The sequence below is a fragment of the Hibiscus syriacus genome, unplaced genomic scaffold, assembly GCF_006381635.1.
Source record: "Hibiscus syriacus cultivar Baekdansim isolate YM2019G1 unplaced genomic scaffold, ASM638163v2 tig00020682_pilon, whole genome shotgun sequence".
NCBI classification, from domain to species: Eukaryota; Viridiplantae; Streptophyta; class Magnoliopsida; order Malvales; family Malvaceae; genus Hibiscus; species Hibiscus syriacus.
This window is the reverse complement of record NW_024062499.1, coordinates 165,264-186,665: the sequence shown is the minus strand read 5'-3', so window position 1 is coordinate 186,665 and position 21,402 is coordinate 165,264. Positions and strand designations below refer to the sequence as shown.

Sequence of the window (21,402 nt, the reverse complement as noted above, 5' to 3'; positions counted from 1 at the left end):
GATTCTTTGGTTATTCGATTCAATGATAACATTCTGCCGTTGCTGTGATTTAGCAAACTATGAACCCAGCTGGACAGCAAGAGATACTGTCAGTAGTGACGAATGAGGGAAGACTAGTTCGTTTGCTCCCAGACCCATTCGAATTGCCTGCAATTACAGCTAAACCTTGTAGTTTTGTGGGTCTGAATCGAAGGGAGCGTCAACGTTGATTTTGATGAAATTCAGAGAGGATTCATGTCTGGTGACAGGAAATCATGGTAGCTTTCCCTCGCCTCATTCTATACTTGAAAACGGATCAAGTGATATTCCTCAAAGGAGCAGAGGTTACGACACTTCCAACTTGTCCAGCATCTGCATAAAGAAAATTTTAACGACACTAATGAATTTAGTATAGTTTTGGTTGGTGTTCGAGGATGCGTACTTGAGCATCGTTATCCTTGATGACGGAGATAGAAAGGTACGCTACTTGGAATGTTTAATGTAGATAGGCATAATTGGTTTGTTTTTTCAGTTCCTTGGCTTTGTTTGCATTTTCGTTGCTGCTCTTGGTGATTATCCCCCCCCCAAAAAAAAAAACATCGCATTATTGCAATAATTAGAGATTTCAACTAAATGGTTGCACATTTTAGTGTTGTATGTTAGTATCACATGCGGTGCCACAAACACGAAAAAAAACAATTGAAGTAGGACCCCATCCCTTGCCCTACTACGTTCAACATCCATCAAAAAGCACTGATGCTCCAATGGCAACTCATCAGCTCGCTAAGCACTGACGTTTCTGCCCCTGGCCTGCAGCTCTGAGGGGTGGTTTTGTTCAGCTTCTAATGTGCACCGATGCTTCACCCAGCTAATCACTAACATTCCTCCATTCCCACCAAGAAAACTAACACAACAGAACAATGGCTTTTAAGCTTAAAATCAATCTAACACAACAGTTGCCGATAAAATTCGAGAAATCTAGTTAAGAAGGTGAAAACAAGGATAAGAAATTTTCTTTACAAGCAAAAGGCTGCTTACTACCTTCTCACTTTCTCTTTTCAAACAGTTCAAAGACCCAACTTCACAAAATATGTACTTCCAAATTACAAGATATCAAAATATTTAAAAAGAAAACAGAAGCATCAACAACAAACAATGTAATTTTTTTTTTTTGCAGAAAAAATAGAGATGCAAATCTAATCATACTTTTCTCTCCAAGAGTAAACCAAAAAGAAGACCCAGGAGAGAGCCAATAAAATGTCGCCAACTGTTTGCCTAAGCCAATCCCAAGCCAAATCCTCCACCCTTCTCTCGAACCAGAATCTCCATATCGCTACCATAACATGCAAGACCGTGCAGCCTTTGGCAAAGAAGGATTGAAAGCTTCTGTCTTTGACAAAAGAGACCATGAACAGCAAGAAGCCGATCGCGAATAGGAGCAAACCCGAGAAAGAATCGGATGTCCGGATCAAGAGCTGATCGTGTGGGGTAGAGCCCATGAGCTTCGTGGCGGTCTCGATCCCGTGGGTGAAGGTGTAGATTTCCTTCATTTTGAACATCATGAGTGCGCCGCTCGACAAGGCGATCGCTGAGTGGAGAAGACAGATCAGCGTGAAAGCTGACGATGATGATGTTGTTGTCGACATTTTTGTGGGGAGGTTTTTTCCTTTCCAAAGTAAATTATGAAGTGTTTGGCAAAAGAGGCATGGCTGTAGTAAATTAAAACCCTAACACTATGCTCGTTTCAGGAAGAAATATATTTTCGTTGGCTTTTTTTGAAGATTCAGGGGAGCTGGGTTTTTTTACCCAAGATAAGGATCAAGTGGAACTCACTCCGACACATGAAAAATAATATGATCGTCCTTGTACAGACACGTGGCATATTCTAAGTAGTGCTGACAGGTAAGAAAGAGTTTGTACATTTTGTATTGCTTTTGATTTATTCGGCTGAAAATACTCATCTCCATCTATTTAAGGAGTGTAGTTTCCAAATTTTGCGTTCCTTTCAAATAATTTTAATTTTTTATTGAATTCCGATTGTAATATTTCAAATATTGACATGTTCAAGTATATAATTTTTTCTCAAAATAATTTTCTATTCAATAATTTCAAAATACTCATTTTCCGTATACGTTTCCGTAAACAAGTTATAAGTATCGCATCACTTTTAAAAATATTTTCTTATTTGTAAACCCATAAAATTTTGTTTCAAAAACAAAACATTTTAATATAAAATGAAACATTCATCGCAACATATTACAAAAAGTATAACTTTAATATATTCCAGAGCATTTTTTTTAAAATTCAAACGCATGCCATCTAATTATAAAAAGAAGACATAGTCAACATTGGATTGATGATCTCTGCTGCACTCCTTACTCTGCTAGTCTTTGCTATTTACTACATGTGAAATCAACAAATGTAAGTATTTACTTAGTGAAACATAATAATGTAAAGGAACTATAATTCATACACAAGTATATCATGACTATCAAAATACGAAATAAATCATATACTTCATAAGAATCATTTCAAACCATCTCAGTTAAACCAAGTTTCTTTCATATAGTCATCGAAACTATTCTTAGTATGCCCAACGTACCTATCTATTTGTATTTCTCTAATTATCTTTTATTTTGCCCAATGTATGTCAACTGAGAATACAAGGTACATGCATTGCACCGAAGTGTTGAAATGGTAATTCACCTCATTATAAATACCATGGGTGACACCTTTTATGCCGAAAATGCACCGTTATGCATTAAGCAAAATCGATCGATAATTTTCATACACGAAGTATGTTGAAATGGTAATTCACCTCATTATGAATACCATGGGTGGTGCCTTTTTTGCCGAAAACGCACCGTTATGCATTAAGCAAAATCGATCGATAACTTTCATACACAAAGTATGTCGAAATGCACCTATGATTCTCAATGCACATACAATGGGCTTTTAAGTCAAATCCACATATTTAAACATTTATTTCTGCAATATCGATAACCATTTAACAACATCAACATTCATCCATTCATTTCAGAGTTGTTCATACTCTAAAACTTATTCATAATATCATTCACATACACATTATGAAAATATATCAAAATACTTTAAAACATACATTTAACAAAACCTTCGAGGTTGACTCATCGCGAGTCTTCCTCATCTCATGTAAGTACAATATATGCACTCACTTGATTTGTCTCACTAGTATGCTTTAAGGATGTCCAGCTATTCAACAACTTTATCTTTACCCTTTTTCTTGTTTGACTCTGGAGCTTGGTTACGATCTATACAAGCATCCATTATTACACATACCATACAAATGTTATTATACTTTCTAACATTTATTCTTTTGATAATACTTAAAAAATACTATTATTTTCAATTTCTATTAAAATTCATCATATCTTAAAATTCCAAGCTCAACAGTATCGATACCCCTACTATTGTATCGATACTTCTATACTATGGTATCGATACTTCTATACTATGGTATCGATACTCCTTTCAGTATCGATACCATTTTTACATTCTGGAATCCATAGTATCGATACCCACAGCAGTATCGTTACTACTTCCATTAGTATCGATATTGTTCATTGAATTTTCTCAAATTTAAACTTATAGTATCGGTATTGTTCTTCCAGTACCAATACCCTTACCCAGATTTTTCATTTCAAATTTTTACCCAAATTTCATTTAATACTCTTTATTTTACCTACAACAATACCCTTAAACTTATCATCACTTAACCCAACTAACTTTCCTCCATTTAGCTTCTTATAACATCTAAACTCTTCAAAGAACATCCCAAACTAAGAATCACACTACTTTTTCATACATGTTTTTAATCACTTTTAAGGCTTCTAATATCTTATTTACTTCTTTGACAAGTCAAATATACTTGTAAACCTCAATAAAAACTCATATTTCAACAAATAACTAAAAAAAACCCATTTTCTTTAATCTCAAATAAATCATTCATCTCTTAGTTTTAATCCTCTTTAAACCTTTATTAAGCTTCCACATCACTTAAGGTTTCAAAGGCAAACCAAAAAACGAAAGGAAAAACTAACTATATGAAGTCTTACCTTTGCTATGGGGGCTCAAGACGTGAGGAAGAAGAAGAGGAGAAAACCAACATAACTTATCCTTTAGTCTCATATTCACTTATATTAAATATCCCCATTAAATGAATATTAAATTCATTTTATCCAAATGACTAAATTGCCCCTCAATTCTTCCATTCTTAAAATTAGTCTTAACCAAATTTCCTAATTCATTTCTTGTACTTTACCATTTATTCAAATTAAATCCTCTAAATTTTAAATCCTTTTATTATGGTTACCGACCCGATATTTAGGGTATTACAATTCTTTTCCTCAAGAAAATTCTTCCTCGAATTTTTAAAAATACCTGATACGAAGAGGTGTAAAAATGTTTCCTCATGTCATCTTCTCTTTCCCAAGTATCTTATTCTACCTTATGGTTTTTCCAAAGTACTTTAACAATAGGAATCTTCTTGTTACGCAGTTCTTTGCTTTATCGAGCCAAGATCCGCACTGGTTCTTCCTCGCAAGTCAAATCTGGTCAGATCTCTATTTTCTCTGGTATGATAATATGAGATGGATCTGATCGGTACCTTCTGAGCATCGACACGTGAAATACATTTTGGATCTTTTCCATATCAGGAGGCAAATCTAACTGATAAGATATTGGTCTGACCCTTTTCAAAATCCCATAAGGTCCAATGAATCTCAGACTCTACTTTCCTTTGCATCCAAATTTCAATACTTTCTTCCAAGGCGATACTTTCAGAAATACATTGTCTCCCACTTGAAATTCAATCTCTTTTATTTTCAAATCAGCATAAGATTTTTGTCGATCGGAGGGTATCTTAAGATTATCCTGGATAACATTCACTTTCTCTTCAATTTCTTTCATTAAATCTGGACCTACTAGGTCTCGATCTTTTAGTTCAAACCAATTTAATGATGTTTGACACTTCCTCCCATACAAAGCTTCATACGGGGCCATCTTAATACTCGATTGGTAACTGTTGTTATAAGCAAATTCCGCTAAAGGCAAATACCTTTCCCATGAGCCTTTGAACTCAATTACACATGCCCTTAGTATATCCTTCATTCCCTGAATAGTTCGTTCTGACTGCCCATCTATTTGCAGATGAAAAATTGTGCTAAAATTCAATCGAGCACCCAATGCCTCATGTAAAGACTTCCAGAATCTTGAAGTAAACCTTGGGTCTCGATCGGACACTATCGATATAGGCACTCCATGCAGCTGAACTATCTCTTTTATATACAATTATGTATATTTATCCATCGAGTAATCCACCCGAACTGGAATAAAGTGAGATCTCTTGGTCAATCTATCCACAATTACCCATATTGAGTCATTTTTACCGGGTGACAAAGGTAGCCCCGAAATAAAATCCATTGCAACTCGTTCCCACTTCTACTTGAGAATGGATATCGTTTGTAGTAATCTGGAAGACACTTGATGTTCAACTTTCACTTGTTGACATGTCAAACATTTTGCTACAAACTCTGATATAACTCTTTTCATACCAGACTACCAATAACTACTCTTTGTATCCTGATACATCTTAGTCCCGCCTAGGTGCATCATCAAAGGACTATAATGTGCCTCAGAAAGAATATATTTCTTCAATTCTTCATTATCTGGAATGAAAAGTCTTCCACGATAATACAAACATCCATCACTTCTTATCTCGAAGTCTTTAGCCTCATATTTGTCTACTTAAGCAATTTTAGTCAAACATGTTCCATCTTGTCTTTGCAGCTCTTTTATCCGATTCAAAAGAATCAGATTTAGTTTAAACTCAGTAATTAAGACTCCATCTTCCTTTACTGACATATGTTTATCCAAAGCTCGTAGAGCTGCAAAAGTCTTTCAACTAACTGCATCAGCTACCACATTAACTTTTCCTCGATGATAATCGATCACCATATCATAATCTTTTAAAATCTCGATCCATCTTCTCTACCTCAAGTTCATTTCTTTTTGGGTCAACAAATACTTTAGACTCTTGTGATATGTATAAATATGGCACCGTTCACCATACAAATAATGACACCAAATTTTCAAAGCAAACACGACCAAAGCCAATTCCAAGTCATGTGTTGGGTAATTTCTCTCATGAGTTTTCAACTGTCTTGAGGCATAAGCCACGACTTTTCCATCTTCCATATGGAGTTCTTTGCTTTATCGAGCCAATATTCGCACTGGTTCTTCCTCACAAGTCAGATCTGATCAGATCTATATTTTCTATGGTGTGATAATATGGGATAGATCTGATCGGTACCTTCTGAGCATCGACACGTGAAAGACATTATGGATCTTGTCCATATCAGGAGGCAAATCTAACTGATAAGCTACTGGTCTGACCCTTTTCAAAATCTCATAAGGTCCAATGAATCTCGAACTCAACTTTCCTTTGCACCCAAATCTCAATACTTTCTTCCAAGGCGATACTTTCAGAAATACCTTATCTCCCACTTGAAATTCAATCTCTTTTATTTTCAAATCATCATAAGATTTTTGTCGATCGGAGGCTATCTTAAGATTATCCTGGATAACTTTCATTTTCTCTTCAATTTTTTTCATCAAATCTGGGCCAACTAGGTCTCGATCATTTAGTTCAAACCAATTTAATGATGTTTGACACTTCCTCCCATACAAAGCTTCATACATGGCCATCTTAATACTCGATTGGTAACTTTTGTTATAAGTAAATTCCGCTAAAGGAAAATACCTTTCCCATGATCCTTTGAACTCAATTACACATGCCCTTAGTATATCCTCCATTACCTGAATAGTTTGTTCTGACTGCCCATCTATTTGTGGATGAAAAACTGTGCTAAAATTTAATCGAGCACCCAATGCCTCATGTAAAGACTTCCAGAATCTTGAAGTAAACCTTGGGTCTCGATCGTACACTATCGATATAGGCATTCCATGCAGTCGAACTATCTCTTTTATATACAATTTTGTATATTTATCCATCGAGTAATCCAGCAGAATTGGAATAAAGTGAGCTCTCTTGGTAAATCTATCCACAATTATCTATATTGAGTCTTTTTTACTGGGTGACAAAGGTAGCCCCGAAATAAAATCCATTGCAAATCGTTCCCACTTCCACTCGGGAATGGATATCGGTTGTAGCAATCCAGAAGGCACTTGATGTTCAACTTTCACTTGTTGACATGTCAAACATTTTGCTACAAACTTTGATACAACTCTTTTCATACCAGACTACCAATAACGACTCTTTATATCCTGATACATCTTAGTCCTGCCTGGGTGCATCGTCAAAGGGCCATAATGTGCCTCAGAAAGAATATATTTCTTCAATTCTTCATTATCTGGAATGAAAAGTCTTCCATGATAATACAAACATCCATCACTTCTTATCTCGAAGTCTTTAGCCTCATATTTTTCTACTTGAGCAATTTTAGTCAAAAATGTTCCATCTTGTCCTTGCAACTCTTTTATCCAATCCAAAAGCATTGGCTTTAGGTTAAGCTCAACAATTAAGGCTCCATCTTCCTTTACTAACATATGTGCATCCAAAGCTCGTAGAGCTGCAAAAGTCTTTCGACTAAGCGCATCAGCTACCATATTAACTTTTCCTAGATGGTAATCGATCACCACATCATAATCTTTTAAAAGCTCGTTCCATCTTCTCTGCCTCAAGTTTAGTTCTTTTTGGGTCAACAAATACTTTAGAGTCTTGTGATCTATATAAATAGGACACCGTTCACCGTACAAATAATGACACCAAATTTTCAAAGCAAACACGACCGAAGCCAATTCCAAGTCATGTGTCGGGTAATTTCTCTCATGAGTTTTCAACTGTCTTGAGGCATAAGCCACGAATTTTCCATCTTGCATAAGCACACATCCTAATCTATTATGAGATGCATCACTAAATACTACATAGTCTTTACCCGACTCAGGTTGTACAAGCACTGGGGCCTTTGTTATGATTCTATTTAGCATTTCAAAACTTTCTTGGCATTTCTCTGACCAAACAAAAGGCACATCATTCCGTAACAACTTATTTAGAGGCGAAGCTAACATTGAGAAGTTTTTCACGAACTGTCTATAATAACTATCAAGCCCCAAGAAACTCTAAACTTCAAAAATATTCTTTGGTGGTTGCCAATCCACTATAGCTTGCATCTTTTTGGGATCTACTTTGATGCCTTCTGCGGAGATTATATGACTAAGGAAAGCAATTTCAGCTAACCAAAATTCACACTTGGATAATTTGGTATACAACTTATTCTCTCGAGGAGTCTGAAGAACAACGCGAAGATGAGCATCATGCTCCTCTCTTGACTTGGAATACATCAAAATATCATCGATAAATATACCACAATCTGATCCAAATAAGATTGAATACTCAGTTCATCAAGTTCATAAATGTCGCAGGAGCATTAGTCAAACCAAATGGTATTACCAAAAATTCATAATGTCCATACCGAGTCCGAAAAGTTGTTTTTGAAATATCATCCTCTTTTATTTTTAATTGGTGGTACCATACTTCATGTATATCATAGAGAACACTACTGCACTTTTCATTTGATCGAATAGATCATCAATCCTCGACAGAGGATACTTATTCTTTATAGTCACTTTATTTAACTGACGATAGCATATGTATAATCGCATAGACCCGTCCTTCTTTTTCACAAAAAGCACAAGTGCTCCCCAAGGAGAAACACTGGGCTGACAAATACCTTCTCAAGTACCTCCTGTAATTGGTTCTTTAATTCTCTTAACACTATTGGAGCCATTCGATATGGATCCATAGAAATAGGTTCGGAACCCGTGTATACCTCAATCTGGAATTCCACCTTGCGATCTAGAGGTAATCTCGGTAACTTCTCGGGAAAAAGTCTGGAAACTCCCTAACCGTGGAAAAATCATCTACTCTCACTTTCGATACTTAGGTATCTATCACGTTAGCTAGGAAATCTATACACCCTTTTGATATTATTTTCTTTGCAGTCATGGTTGATATCACATTAGATGGTGATTTCACTTTTTCGTCGATCACTACTATTTTGGAGCATTCCTCATACTTAAAAAATAATCGTTTCTTGCGAAAATCAACTCATCCATGATATGGAGACAACTAATCCATGCCCAAAATGATTTCAAAGTCATCGAAGGGAAACTCCATCAAGTTTACCGGGAACATAACCCCTTGAATCTTTATCGAGCATTTCCTACATACCCGAGTTACTTCGCACTATGGCCCATAGGGTTTACCGCTATCATCTCACTAACAATTGGTTCTAAAGGAATTCCTCTAGTTCTAACCAACTTTGTACTAATTTAAGAATGTGTAGAACCAGGGTCAACCAAAATAAACATAGATTCATCAAAAAGACGGAATGTACATGTTAAGATCTACGAGTCTTCCCGATCCTTATTAGTCTTAATGTTGTAAATTATGTTTACTCCTTGAGTCTCTTGTTGCTGCATTGACTTAGATTGTCCTATGGATCTACCTTTACCTCTGATTCTATTAGATGCTGCCACAAATCTCTCAAATTGTGCTGAATTATCCTCGAATTTCTTAGGACAATTTCGGGCATAGTGACCAGTTTCACCACATTGGAAACAAGCTCCATTGAGAAATCTGCATACTCCACGGTGAAATTTTCCATATATCTGACATGGAGCTCTCTCTCCAAATGCTTTACCCGAGCTAGTAGCAAAAAATGAGATTGTTTAGTTTTATGTGAAGCTGCAGCAGAACCATCTCTATCAGTATATCTAAAACTCGAGCCCTTACCTCTTTTAGCTTGATGGGGAATTGAAGAAATTCCAACTCTTTTCCCCGTCTACATACTTTGTTCAGCTGCTAGAGTTTCATCTTGAGCTCTTTCAATAGCCTTAGCTTGGTTTATAACATCTTGCAAGCTAGGCAAGTTCAAAGCCAACATCATCTCTTTCAACTTTAGCCTCAAACCTTCAATAAACCAATCTCGTCGAGCCTTGTCATTGGGAACTACCTCAGCAGCAAAACAACTCAGCTTGTTGTACTCAGCCTCGTACTCATGTACTCCCCGATCACCTTGTTTCAAATTAAGGAACTTTAGCAGTATCGTCCGTTTAAACTACTCACCAACATACTTGTTCTTAAATTCTTTCTGAAAGAATTGTCAGGTCACTTACTCTGGTGGTGAATACATCATAGTATTTGACTACCATACTCAAGATGATTCCAAAAGTAAATATACAAATCCACCCAAATTTTCCAAATTCGAGCAATGAAGACTTTCAAGCATTACCATAACATCATTTAGCCATAAGTCAGCCTCTATAGGACCTTCATCATCTTCTCCCCGGAACTCAGGAACTCCTAAACTCTTCAGCTCTTTTGGGATTAACATCCGCGGTGCTGGAAGAGCAGGGGGAGGCAGAAGAGGTTGGAACCGAGTCAGAATGGCATCAAGATCTTGCATAAAAGCTCCAAACTCATGCACTGTCATACCCTGATACGCAGGTGCAATAGCGTTTTCAGATGGAATCGACTGCTCACTATTAGCCTTATAACTTTTGCTACCCGATCATTCTCTAATTTCTTGTTCTCCCGCTCTTCGTGAGTTTGAAGATTCCGATATGTAATAAGAAATACATAATAATAACACTCAAGTTACTAAGGATTGACATCAATCACACTCTAATGACACCATATCAGTAACCCTTGACAATCTTAGTGGCATATAACCCTTTTTAAAGTAAAATAAACTCAGTTTCGGCCGAGAACCTGCTAAACCTGTAGCTCTAATACCAATAAATGTAACACCCATTTCCCGTATAAGTTTTCGTACACAATTCATAAGTTTCACATGCCTTTTAACAATATTTTCTTATTTGTAAACCCATAAAATTTTGTTTCAAAAACAAAACAAAACATTTTAATATAAAATAAAACATTTGTTGTAACATATTAAAAAAATTATAACTTTAATACATTCCAGAGCATTTTCTTAAATTCAAAGACATGCCATCTAATTATCAAAAGAAGACATAAATGTCCTACAGTTACTGATGAGTCAACCTTGGATTGATGATCTCTGCTGCACTCTTTACTCTGCTAGTCTTTGTTATTTCCTACATGTGAAATCAATACATGCTAAATATTTACTTAGTGAGAAATAATAATGTAAAGAAACTATAATTCATACACAAGTATATCATGACTATCAAAATACGAAATAAATCGTATACTTAATAAGAATCATTTCAAACCATCTCAGTTAAACCAAGTTTCTTTCATATAGTCATCGAAACTATTCTTAGTATGCCCAACGTACCTATCTATCTATATTTCTCCAATTATCTTTTATTTTTCCCAATGTATGTCAACTGAGAATGCAAGGTACATGCATTACACCGAAGTGCTGAAATGGTAATTCACCTCATTATGAATAACATGGGTGGCACCTTTTATGCCGAAAATGCAGCGTTATGCATTAAGCAATATCGATCGATAACATTCATACACGAAGTATGTTGAAATGGTAATTCACCTCATTATGAATACCATGGGTGGTGCCTTTTTTGCCGAAAACGCACCATTATGCATTAAGCAAAATCGATAACTTTCATACACAAAGTATGTTGAAATGCACCTATGACTCTCAATGAACATATAATGGGCTTTTAAGTCAAATCCACATATTTAAACATTTATTTCTGCAACATCGATAACCATTTAACAACATCAACTTTCATCCATTCATTTTAGAGCAGTTCATATTCTAAAACTTATTCATAATATCATTCCCATACACGTTATAAAAATATATCAAAATATTTTAAAACATACATTTAACAGAATCTTCAAGGTTGACTCTGTAACACCCCAACCCGTAACCGACCCGGATACGAATTCGAGGTGTCACATTGACCTTTTAAAACATGTACTTGTATAAAATAGTGAGTAATTTAAAACTTTTATAACATATAAATGACTAATTTACATAAAAACATTTTCATTATTACAAAACCAATCAGAGCATGTATATTTCACTTATTTATTTATATATAACTATTCGAAACATTTATAAAACTGTTCATAGCTTAAACCATAGATTCTTTTGAAAACATGCCAACTAGAACTTTATATACTAAAATACATATTATTCACATCTTTTCTGATCTGACCTTTAGTAAGGAGAACTGACATGTCTTGCTCCACATTGCTCTTTACTCTTCTCGAAACCTACGTGTAAATCACTTAGACACTAAGTCAAAGACTTAGTGAGGAATATAAACATATAAGGTAAACAGTAATTAATAATCATTCCTAAACAATTAATACTATCATTTCATACCACTCATACTTTTACATGTAACAAATATATGCATACATATATGTCATTATCATTCATATCTCTTATCTCATGTTCCTATTATCTCTTATGTCCATATCATATAACATATACCATATATATATACTATCATAAAACACGTACACCCAAGCAATTATATTATCATCTTCATTTTTTTCTTATTTTATCACTATCATTGATTCCTTTCATCATATGGTCTTATAAGTTACCATTTGTACAATCAATATCACACATGAAATTCCACAAGGAGACAAACATATTATCATATCACTTTATTAATATTATCTATTTAATAGCCCATGATACACATGTGAGAACTAAAGATATGCGAGTACATAGAGGTTGTGCACTAATGCTGTCACCACAGCTCATATAAATATCCCAAAGGACCTATCCAGAGGTCACAAAGACCCCGGTAACTATCCAGAGGTCATAAAGATCCTCGATAACTGTCCAGAGGTCATAAAGATCCTCGGTAACTGTCCAGAGGTCATAAAGATCCTCGGTAATTATCTAGAGGTCCCGAAGAACCTAGGTAAACTATCCATATGTCTCGAAAGACATAGGTAAACCCTCGACTCTTGGCATGCCAACTATACCCCTAGCTCTCATGACACATAACATGGGCATTATCTTTTATATCCTTTTACATATTCATGTAACCATATCATATATTCATATAAGCTCATGGTTTCATTCACATATGCATGTAATCACGTAGTTCATATCAATTCTCATATGAGTTCATATTCATATAAACACAGGATTCACCCTCATGTATCACATATACTTTCTCTTTCATATGGCTCATAACATTTCTCATGTTTTCATATGACATGTAAATCATTGTCATCTTATCATGTTATCACATAAACATTTCATCTTACAATACATACAAAACACATCAATACCTATATTCACATATACCTATCATTTCATTATCCTTATTATTATTCTTATCATCACCATTAATCCCTTTTACTTACCATATTCATATCAATAACACATATACTCATGCACACATATAAATCATAACAAATACATACTTCTATGAATTCATGTTTTTCACTATTGGAAATAGACTTATCACAAGTCTTATTTTCCCTTGAACCTCATATACTAGAGAAGGTGCACTCACCTTAGCTTTGCTTTGATTCGATTATAATCCTTCAATTGATCCAGAACGGGATCACGTTCTATATCTATATCATCATATATAGATCTATATTAGTATTATAACTAATATACTCTAATGGTTCACTCTTTAGACTAAGATAAAAGGCAATTTCATCTTTTAATGAAGGTATGCATCGATGCACTACTGATGCATCGGTGCATAAAATGCATTCGATGTTTGTTTATTACTGGGATACATCGATGCATGCCTTATGCATCGATGCACTAATTGCATTCGATGTATTTATTTTAAAAGAGTTCATTGATGCACTACTAATGCATCGATACACCTTCAAACAATTTCTGGGTTTTAACATTGATGCATCGGTGCACTATGAATGTGCATCGATGCACTCTGCCCATAACCTCTTTTTGTACCCAAAAATTCATTCTTTTTGGATTAAATCCTTCATATTTCAACCCGTTTCATATTCCTAACTTTCATATACATACTTAAGCTCATTAATATTCATTTATCTCATCTTTAACCTTAATATCCTCTCCTCTTTAGGAATTTCAAGAATCATACCCTATTTTCCACATGTTTCAAATCCAATTCTAACACTTAATACTTCTTAATTAAGCTGATGACAAGTCAAATTTAGCTTCAAATTCAAATTATCAACTCCATTCTGGAAATTCACTCAAGAACTCCAAATCTTAAATCTTCCCTAACTCATTTATCTTTTGATTTTAAGATAACTTAAGCTTTCCTTAAGCTTAAGTATCACCTAAGAATCATAACCCAACTTTTAATTCAACAAATAACCAACTAATTAAGAAACTCACCTTTGAGCTGGAGCTTCACGCACAAAGAAGAAAGGAGGAGAAGAGAATTCTGGAAACATTGTTTCCCTCATTTCCCACGTGTAAAATATATATCCCCACTATCACATTTATTTAATTCCTTAAATGATCAAATGACCATTTTACCCTTTATTTCCTTTAATAATTACTAAATAACCTTCATCATATATATATCCAATAATCATTGAACTATTTCATTCTTCTACTTTAGTCATCAAATTCTGAAACTTTACAATTTGGTCACTAACCCATAATTTGGGATGTTACAAATCTCCCCTCCTTTTAAAAATTCATCCTCGAATTTTCACTGCACATCCTGAGAAGAACATATCTTTTAACGTTCTCATGTTGATTTCTGAACTTAATCTTTTGTATCATCTTTAATAACTTGGTTCTTATCTTTTCAATTATTCGACTACCTTTTTACTTTATATCTCCTATCATGCCACTTATCAGATAGACAATAACATTAATTCTTATTACTCAAACTCATAAATCAATCAAATTCCTTGTAAATCTTCAATTGTCTTTCAAGAATCACCAAACTTTTATTTCATCCTGACTTGACTAACTCCAAAACTTCCTTAATACATATACATCTTTATTCATTTCTCTGACTACATCCACTTGACCAAGAAACATAACCTTAAATCTTCATCATAACTGATTAAACATACACTTTGCATAACTAAACAATTTCTCATATTACCTGACATACCTTTCTTACTTCTGGTTAAACTTATAATCTATATCTCAACATAACCTTTATCACATCTGATTCTTTAAACTTTATCCTTTCATTTCCTTCATAAATCAAAATATTCTTATACACCAATCATATATTTCTTTCATGTTCACATACTCTTTTCCTATCACTTAAACTTATCTCTGATTACCAATCTTTATTATATCTTTATAACTTTACTAATCAACTTCACTTATACAGAACCTCATTCTTATCGTATCTTGCTTGTATTTTCTTCTTTCAAAATTTTCTTTAAAACACATAAATATTTATCTCCTTGCCTATATCATATCTATACGATCAAAATACACAACCACATCCAGATTCACATCTCATTTGATTAACTTACTTTATGTTTCCTTCAAATATGATAATTCTAACATCAATGCCATTACAGCTAATTAATAACAACTTTTCAAGCTAGGGCGTAAGCCCTGATCAAATTAATCATAAACATCATTTCAGTTAAAATCAACCCAGTGTAATGCACTTATTAAACCCATACTCTCATTCATATACAGTATTATGCCTTGTCTCCTTTATTACCTTTCATTTCAATGATTAAAATACATAACCATATTTCAATCCACACCATACATAATTAGCTTACCCTGAAATCATCTTCTAATCCTTTAACTTTAATACACTACTATCTTATAACTCTGTTAGTCAACATCGATTCTTCCAATCTAAAACATAAACCTTCATCGAACCATTCATATACATTCTTTGCAGTCGGAATTATTTCAACAATAGTTTTCTCAACTAATCAAATAAACATTCAATCTCATACACCATATCACTTCCATTATTCAAGCTTAACATTCTAACTTCCTTTATTTATAAACTGATCATTGATGTACCCATACTTAAACTCTTCTTATCAATCCTTAGTTTTACTCAAACATTTGAATCCTCACTTCCTTCACTCTATCACTTTACTATAATCACAGTATACAACAGTATCCAGATTTACTTCATATTTCGTTATCATAACCTACCATATCTTGAAATCTTGTAATTTCAATACATTCCGTCCCATAATCTTGTTAGCCCACGCTAACTCTTTCCATCTTAAATACAAAAACAATATATACCTCACTTGATACATTTAAAATACTTCTTATCCTTCACATTATTTAATTTATAGCAAAACACTTAATCCATTCCTTGATCTTTATCCATTTATCCTTTTATAATCCGCATTGTCTTATACATAACTAAACCATATCATGTTCTTCATACTCCCATGCTCTTTTATATCACATATATTTATCCTTAACTATCACTCCTCATCACATTTTCATTACTTTGATAGTCAACTTTACTCGCACAAAACCTTATTCTTTACCATTCTTATACTTATGTTTTCTCCACTTGTTTAAAAAAAATCACCAGATTTCAATACTCATCTAATCCATTTAAAATACTTTTTCTGCTTCGATTTACATAACTTCTGAAAGAGCTTTTAACCCAATTCATAAGGGTTGTCTTTAACCCTGACTTATCCTCAATTAACTCTTTGTTTAATCTTTCAAGATCAAACCTATTGTTGGAGTCTGTCGAACTCTCATCTGATTTGATTCTCTGACGGAGAATACAACTAATTCATGTCTGGTTTAAAGTTGAACCAGAATCTCTACATTTCTTTGATGGTGCTAAAATTCTATGAAGCACTAATTCTCTTAATCATCTGAGATTTTATTTCTCCAAACTTTTCGTTCTGAGCTTTTTCTCTTTAAAGCTTTAACACAATTAACCATTTCTTGAAACGATAACAAATTCAAAACCAGTAACACTCTTTTAATTTAAGGCGCAAGTCCTAACAACAAATCACATGTATCATTTTCAGTCGGAATTAACTCAGCAGCAATTCTGCTTAGCTTAATAAACTTATAATCATACTCATACAAGGTGTAATTCCCTTGTTTCAAGCTCGTGTATTCCAGTTTCATCTGTCTTATAAACTGGTCATCAATGCACTTATTCTTGAACTCTTATACAATTCTAATCACATCATTTAATCTTTTAACGTTCTTATGGTGACAATTGTCCACCATACTCTAACTTACCAAAGTAGTAACAAAACTACTCAATTCAACATCTCCACTTTTAAGAAATGAAAACCTTCTATCATATCATTCAACCAAAGGTCTATAACAATAGAACCTTCCTCAAATCCACCCTTGAACTTGGGTGCTCGCAACTTTATCAACTAATTTGATACATTCATTCTATGAGTTAAAGAAGTATAAATTGAAAACACATCAAAACATTCTTCAACATGAAGAATAATTTTCCAAATTTTATACAGGCACTTCCTGAGGTATTCGCTCTTCTCCCTGCCTGGCCAGGGCAGGTGAATGCTATTACCTTTAGGTTTATTACCTTTTACTTCTTTCGAAGCTCTTATTATCATACTTCTATTATCACATAATAATAATATATTTTTATTAGCAAGACAGTATACTCCTTACACTATCATATCAGAATTTTTCACTTTGAGTTAGCATGTACACTTTTTAAAACACTTCTGACTTCGATTTAACCCTAGAATCGGCTAAACCGTAGCTCTGATACCATTAAATGTAACAAACCAACCCGTATCCAACCCGGATACGAATCCGAGGTGTCACATTGACCTTTTAAAACATGTACTTGTATAAAATAGTGAGTAATTTAAAACTTTTATAACATATAAATGACTAATTTACATAAAAACATTTTCATTATTACAAAACCAATCAGAGCATGTATATTTCACTTATTTATTTACATATAACTATTCGAAACATTTATAAAACTGTTCATAGCTTAAACAATAGATTCTTTTGAAAACATGCCAACTAGAACTTTATATACTAAAATACATATTATTCACATCTTTTCTGATCTGACCTTTAGTAAGGAGAACTGACATGTCTTGCTCCACATTGCTCTTTACTCTTCTCGAAACCTACGTGTAAATCACTTACACGCTAAGTCAAAGACTTAGTGAGGCATATAAACATATAAGGTAAACGGTAATTAATAATCATTCCTAAACAATTAATACTATCATTTCATACCACTCATACTTTTACATGTAACAAATATATGCATACATATATGTCATTATCATTCATATCTCTTATCTCATGTCCCTATGATCTCTTATGTCCATATCATATAACATATACCATATATATATACTATCATAAAACACGTACACCCAAGCAATTTATATTATCATCTTCATTTCTTTCTTATTTTATCACTACCATTGATTCTATTCATCATATGGTCTTATAAGTTACCATTTGTACAATCAATATCACACATGAAATTCCACAAGGAAACAAACATATTATCGTATCACTTTATTAATATTATCTATTTAATAGCCCATGATACACATGTGAGAACTAAAGATATGCGAGTACATAGAGGTTGTGCACTAATGCTGTCACCACAGCTCATATAAATGTCTCGAAGAACCTATCCAGAGGTCACAAAGACCCCGGTAACTATCCAGAGGTTATAAAGATCCTCGGTAACTGTCCAGAGGTCATAAAGATCCTCGGTAACTATGCAGAGGTCATAAAGATCCTCGGTAACTGTCTATAGGTCCCAAAGAACCTAGGTAAACTGTCTATATGTCTCGAAAGACATAGGTAAACCCTCGACTCTTGGCATGCCAACTATACCCCTAGCTCTCATGACACATAACATGGGCATTATCTTTTATATCCTTTTACATATTCATGTAACCATATCATATATTCATATAAGCTCATGGTTTCATTCACATATGCATGTAATCACGTAGTTCATGTCAATTCTCATATGAGTTCATATTCATATAAACACAAGATTCACCCTCATGTATCACATATACTTTCTCTTTCATATGGCTCATAACATTTCTCATGTTTTCATATGACATGTAAATCATTGTCATCTTATCATGTTATCACATAAACATTTCATCTTACAATACATACAAAACACATCAATACCTATATTCACATATACCTATCATTTCATTATCCTTATTATTATTCTTATCATCACCATTAATCCCTTTTACTTACCATATTCATATCAATAACACATATACTCATGCACACATATAAATCATAACAAATACATACTTCTATGAATTCATGTTTTTCACTATTGGAAATAGACTTATCACAAGTCTTATTTTCCCTTGAACCTCATATACTAGAGAAGGTGCACTCACCTTAGCTTTGCTTTGATTCGATTATAATCCTTCAATTGATCCAGAACGGGATCACGTTCTATATCTATATCATCATATATAGATCTATATTAGTATTATAACTAATATACTCTAATGGTTCACTCTTTAGACTAAGATAAAAGGCAATTTCATCTTTTAATGAAGGTATGCATCGATGCACTACTGATGCATCGGTGCATAAAATGCATTCGATGTTTGTTTATTACTGGGATGCATCGATGCATGCCTTATGCATCGATGCACTAATTGCATTCGATGTATTTATTTTAAAAGAGTTCATTGATGCACTACCAATGCATCGATACACCTTCAAACAATTTCTGGGTTTTAACATTGATGCATCGGTGCACTATGAATGTGTATCGATGCACTCTTCCCATAACCTCTTTTTGAACCCGAAAATTCATTCTTTTTGGATTAAATCCTTCATATTTCAACCCCTTTCATATTCCTAACTTTCATATACATACTTAAGCTCATTAATATTCATTTATCTCATCTTTAACCTTAATATCCTCTCCTCTTTAGGAATTTCAAGAATCATACCCTATTTTCCACATGTTTCAAATCCAATTCTAACACTTAATACTTCTTAATTAAGCTGATGACAAGTCAAATTTAGCTTCAAATTCAACTTATCAACTCCATTCTGGAAATTCACTCAAGAACTCCAAATCTTAAATCTTCCCTAACTCATTTGTCTTTTGATTTTAAGATAACTTAAGCTTTCCTTAAGCTTAAGTATCACCTAAGAATCATAACCCAACTTTTAATTCAACACATAACCAACTAATTAAGAAACTCACCTTTGAGCTGGAGCTTCACGCACAAAGAAGAAAGGAGGAGAAGAGAATTCTGGAAACATTGTTTCCCTCATTTCCCACGTGTAAAATATATATCCCCACTATCACATTTATTTAATTCCTTAAATGATCAAATGACCATTTTACCCTTTATTTCCTTTAATAATTACTAAATAACCTTCATCATATATACATCCAATAATCATTGAACTATTTCATTCTTATACTTTAGTCATCAAATTCTGAAACTTTATAATTTTGTCACTAACCCATAATTTGGGTTGTTACAGACTCTTCGCGAGTCTTCCTCATCTCATATAAGTACAATAAATGCACTCACCTGATATGCCTCACTAGTATGCTTTAAGGATGTCCAGCTATTCGATAACTTTATCTTTGTCCTTTTTCTTACTTGACTTTGGAGCTTGGATACGATCTACACAAGCATCCATTATTACACATACCATACAAATGTTAGTATATTTTCTAACATTTATTCTTTTGATAATACTTAAAAAGTACTATTATTTTCAATTTCTATTAAAATTTCAGGCTCAACAGTATTGGTACCCCTACTTTGGTATCGATACCCCTTTCAGTATTGATACCATTTTTACATTCTGGAATCCATAGTATCGATATTTTCCTCTTAGTATCGATACTACTTGCATTAGTATCGATATTGTTCATCGAATTTCCTCAAATTTAACCTTATATTATTGGTACAGTTCTTCCAGTACAGATACCCTTAGCCAAATATTTCATTTTTCATTTCAAAATTTTACCCAAATTTCGTTTAATTCTCTTTCTTTTACCTTCAACAATACCCTTAAACTTATCATCACTTAACCCAACTAACTTTCCTCTATTTAGCTTCTTATAACATCTAAACTCTTCAAAGAACATCCCAAACTAAGAATCACACTCCTTTTTCATACATGTTTTTAATCACTTTCAAGACTTCTAATCTCTTATTTACTTCTTTGACAAGTCAAATATACTTGTAAACCTCAATAAAAAACTTATATTTCAACATGTCACTCAAAAATCCATTTTCTTCAATCTCAAATAAATCATTCATCTGTTAGTTTTAATCCTCTTTAAACCTTCCTTAAGCTTCCACATCACTTAAGGTTTCAAAGCCAAACCAAAACCAAAATGAAAAACTAACTAGATGAAGTCTTTCATTTACTATGGGGTCTCGGGGCGTGAAGAAGAAGAAGA

The 21,402-nt window shown here is 33.6% G+C and overlaps 1 protein-coding gene across 1 annotated transcript; it reads right to left on the bottom strand.

Moving 5' to 3' along the window:
* Positions 1-239: 239 nt before the first annotated feature.
* On the bottom strand, positions 240-1,685 carry LOC120209880. Its single transcript, XM_039208765.1, has 2 exons — positions 1,186-1,685; positions 240-351 (listed from the first exon to the last, which is right to left on the bottom strand). The coding sequence occupies exons 1-2, from the start codon at positions 1,623-1,625 to the stop codon at positions 279-281; spliced, it is 513 nt and encodes a 170-aa protein (XP_039064696.1). The 5' UTR covers positions 1,626-1,685; the 3' UTR covers positions 240-278.
* Between the last annotated feature and the right edge of the window lie 19,717 nt (positions 1,686-21,402).